The 4,306-nt window shown below is 46.3% G+C and overlaps 1 protein-coding gene across 1 annotated transcript in view; it reads left to right on the forward strand.

Moving 5' to 3' along the window:
• The window catches only part of FEZF1 (FEZ family zinc finger 1), a 3,843-nt gene extending 283 nt beyond the window's left edge, over window positions 1–3,560 (forward strand). Inside the window, exons 1-4 of the mRNA XM_077261062.1 lie at window positions 1–858; window positions 1,595–1,729; window positions 2,580–2,712; window positions 2,853–3,560. The exon at window positions 1–858 is cut by the window's left edge and continues 283 nt beyond it. Of these exons, the coding sequence (XP_077117177.1) occupies window positions 79–858; window positions 1,595–1,729; window positions 2,580–2,712; window positions 2,853–3,148 (1,344 nt within the window). The 5' untranslated portion in view covers window positions 1–78 and the 3' untranslated portion in view covers window positions 3,149–3,560. The remainder of the gene's footprint in view (window positions 859–1,594; window positions 1,730–2,579; window positions 2,713–2,852) is intronic.
• Window positions 3,561–4,306: the final 746 nt, after the last annotated feature.

Raw genomic sequence — 4,306 nt, forward strand, 5'->3', positions numbered from 1 at the left:
CCACTCCGTGCACATCAATGACAAGTAGGGAAGCTGGTGTCTCGGGAAGAAGAAGACAACTCTTGGCGCAGGTAGGACATGGACAATAGTCTGCAACTCAGAGGAACTAAAGTATTTCCCGGCAGAGAACATCTGCCCAGCAGAGCCAACATGATCAGCAGCTCCAAGCCTCTAGCTTTCTCTATTGAGAGGATTATGTCAAGGACTCCAGAACCCAAATGTCTCCCGGTGCCAAGTTTTTTGCAGGGTTCTGTGCACAAGGGGGAGCAGAAACAAGCACTTCACCTCAACTCCTCATCCATCCCCTGTATGATCCCATTTGTACCGGTCACTTATGAGCATTGCCCTAAACTGGGGATCACCAGTGCTGAGCTGAGGAAGAGCCACCAGGACTCGGCGCCATCCTTCAGCTGCAATGAGCTGCTAAACTGCGCTGTGGCTTTAAAAGGAGACTTTCCCCCTCTTCAGCAGTACAAACTGGTCCGACCTCGGGTGGTCAATCACTCTTCATTCCACGCTATGGGCGCAGCTCTGTGCTACTTCAACAGAGGCGATGCCCCCTGCCACCCTGCTGCCAGTATCAACATCCACCCAGTGGCCTCTTACTTCCTGGGCTCCCCGCTGCACCCACCTCAGAAGTCCTACCTGGCAGAAAGGAACAAACTGGTGGTGCCAGCAGTGGAGAAGTATCCATCAGGGGTGACCTTCAAGGACCTGTCCCAGGCGCAGTTCCAGCACTACATGAAGGAGAGCGCCCAAAGCCTGTCCGACAAAATCGCGTACAAATCGTCTGGCAAGTTCAGTAGCGCCTCTCCCAGTAGCAAGCCCAAAGTGTTCACCTGCGAAGTGTGCGGCAAGGCAAGTAGCCCATATACTGGTCCTGATCGCCCATACACTGGTCCTGATCGTCCATATACACATATACACTGGTCCTGATCGCCCATATACACTGGTCCTGATCGCCCATATACTGGCACTGAACGCCCATATATACTGGTCCTGATCGCCCATATACACTGGTCCTGATCGCCCATATACTGGTCCTGATCGCCCATATATACTGGTCCTGATCGCCCATATACACTGGTCCTGATCGCCCATATACTGGTCCTGATCGCCCATATACTGGTCCTGATCGCCCATATATACTGGTCGTGATCGAAATATATACTGGTCCTGATCGCCCATATACACTGGTCCTGATCGCCCATATACTGGTCCTGATCGCCCATATATAGTGGTCCTGATCGCCCATATACACTGGTCCTGATCGCCCATATACTGGTCCTGATCGCCCATATACTGGTCCTGATCGCCCATATATACTGGTCGTGATCGAAATATATACTGGTCCTGATCGCCCATATACACTGGTCCTGATCGCCCATATACTGGTCCTGATCGCCCATATATACTGGTCCTGATCGCCCATATACACTGGTCCTGATCGCCCATATACTGGTCCTGATCGCCCATTTACTGGTCTTGGTCACTCATATACTGGTCCTGATCGCCCATATACTGGTGCTGGTCACTTGCTGCATTGTTTCCCTGGAGCACAATGACAAATGACATTTTATTTTCTCTTCTAAAGATCTTCAACGCACATTACAACTTAACCCGACATATGCCGGTGCACACAGGCGCCAGACCATTCGTTTGCAAGATTTGTGGTAAAGGATTTCGCCAAGCCAGTACCCTCTGCCGACATAAGATCATCCACACACAGGTACAATTATTCGCGTCAGCAAAATTATCAGAAAAGTTACATCAGAATCTCAGAATAGCTACAAATTCGAGAACAAAATGAATCGTGCGCGTTTGCGCATTGGAGGGATGGTATATGCGGAGGATATGGGGCTTGTGTGCAGCTTATTCCTATGTGAAAGTATTATTATTATTATTATTATTATTATTATTAATAATAATAATAATAATAATAATATTAGCAACACAAATATAATGACTATTTACAACATCCTGTAATCAACGATGGAGCAATTAATATCAGTAATAGCCAGTAATTAGCGGCGGCATCACTTGTGAATCACATGTAGAATGAAATGTCATCATTTAGACATTCTTGATAATATCTGTATATTCTGATACTACAAATCCTTCGTTATATCGATTGATGAATAGTGAATATTATATTTATTGTCTAAGCTTAGAATTTTTTTTATAGCTCCTTATCTAAAGACATCGAATGATAGTAATAAAGGAATCATTAGTTTGATATAAAATAACATATTAAATTAATAGTTTGGTGAATACATAAAATAATAAAGTAAATCGGTATTTGTTATAATAATGACGCAAACAGAGAATAAAAGAATGGTTCGATATTTTGTAACCATATTATTAGTAGTAGTTATATGATATTTTTTGCAGAAAATAAGGAGAATTATTCCTAAAATAAAGCGCCCTTTAGTAAAAATCTGTGGAATTAGGAAGCAATTCCATGTTCAGTCTTCTAGTGTGATTATACGGTTTGGAGATTCAGACATGGCTCATTCCGTGATGGGGTGCAATGCTTTATTTATTGCGATACTTTGTAACAGTGATTTTCTCTGTGCCAGGAGAAGCCGCATAAATGTAACCAGTGCGGGAAGGCGTTCAACAGGAGCTCCACTCTGAACACGCACACCCGGATCCACGCGGGGTACAAGCCCTTTGTGTGTGAATTCTGCGGCAAGGGCTTCCATCAGAAAGGTACATCAGGGTGGGCAGGGAGATGCCAGTTCTTCTGGTGAACGGGGCTATTATGAGATGAGGAATTAGTGTGGAGAGGGAAATGAGCAGGTTGGGGATTGGGAAATGATCACTTGAAGTGAATGGTGCTCTTATTCTAGGGAATTACAAGAACCACAAGCTCACTCACAGCGGGGAGAAGCAGTTCAAGTGCAATATCTGTAACAAGGCTTTCCACCAGGTCTACAACCTGACCTTCCACATGCACACCCACAACGACAAGAAGCCCTTCACCTGCCCCACCTGCGGCAAGGGCTTCTGCAGGAACTTCGACCTGAAGAAACACGTGCGCAAGCTGCATGACACCAGCGGGGCCCCAGCTGGGCAGGAGGAGCTGCAGCCGCCACCCAGGGAGCCGCCCCCGAGGAGCCCAGCGCTGCAGAAGGGCATGTACTGAGGCTGCGCGCAGGCGGGAGAGCTGGCCCTGGGCTGGACACTGGGGAGACGGCTGCACCGGAGAACCTTGCTGCCCCCAGTCCGTGCATGCCCGTTATCTCTATGATTTGAGTATTATATTGGCCTCCTAGGTTGCTGTGTGCTGTATCCGTGGCTGCTCCCACTCATGACAGTGACTTGTGTATAGCTATTTATTATTTGGATATGTATTATTCTATTTATTGTACATAGACACAGAAGAGTTTATTTCCGTTGTGTTTGTCCTCCAAATGTTTGGTTGCCCCCTCTGCTGCCGTCGTGCAGGGCGCAGGTCTCCTCCATATTGATGATGATGATGATGATGACCTGATGTAAGATGACGGTGAGTTTTATTCTTGCACGTAAAATAAATGGTTTCCTTGTGGCTCTGACTGTACAGGAGGCTGGCTGCAGTGATTGTGATGGAGGCAGGGGATGATGGGAGTGTGGATCCACAAGATGGGGGGCACCTGCCAATCTGTGTAACGGCGATAGTCATTAAGGGGGTAATTAGTGTTATCCCTGTGCTCCTGTGAGGAGTACTACAATGACCAGAGGAGGCTTTACTCCATGTACGAGCGCTACGATCGCCGCGGAGAGGGCAGGAGCAGGCACTGCACAGTGGGCACCACAGCGGCACAACTGGTGCCTCAGATCGCGATAATCGCAAGCGTTCTGGAGGAAAATGTGCCCCCGATCTGTGGTATAAAGGTCTGGGCTCTTAGCCGCGGAGCCTCGGGCACATCTCTGCCCAGTGCACTCCACAGGTGCGGAACATGGCGCTTGTTTATACAATGTTCTGTCCGATTTTTTGTTCCAAAATATACAATTCACTGAATAAAATGTGGTGGAAAAAAATACAGAAAAACATAGTAGGCGACATGATAGGAGCAGAACTTTGTGAAGCTATCTTTATACACACAGACTTCATCCACCTTCATGGGGTTATACTGAGATGTTGTACAAGAGAGAGAGACAACTGCCAGATAGAGAATTACATTTTTATTATTGCGTCCTGATTATAAGTTTATCTATTTGTCGTATTTAGTAATTATTAATTTAGAATCAGTCAGTTTATATAGAATTATTTCTATCTGTCTAGCTAAATCGGAAAATGAGCAACACTCCTGATAATCTGAAA

This window comes from Ranitomeya variabilis, chromosome 5 (assembly GCF_051348905.1).
Source record: "Ranitomeya variabilis isolate aRanVar5 chromosome 5, aRanVar5.hap1, whole genome shotgun sequence".
Classification (NCBI taxonomy): Eukaryota; Metazoa; Chordata; class Amphibia; order Anura; family Dendrobatidae; genus Ranitomeya; species Ranitomeya variabilis.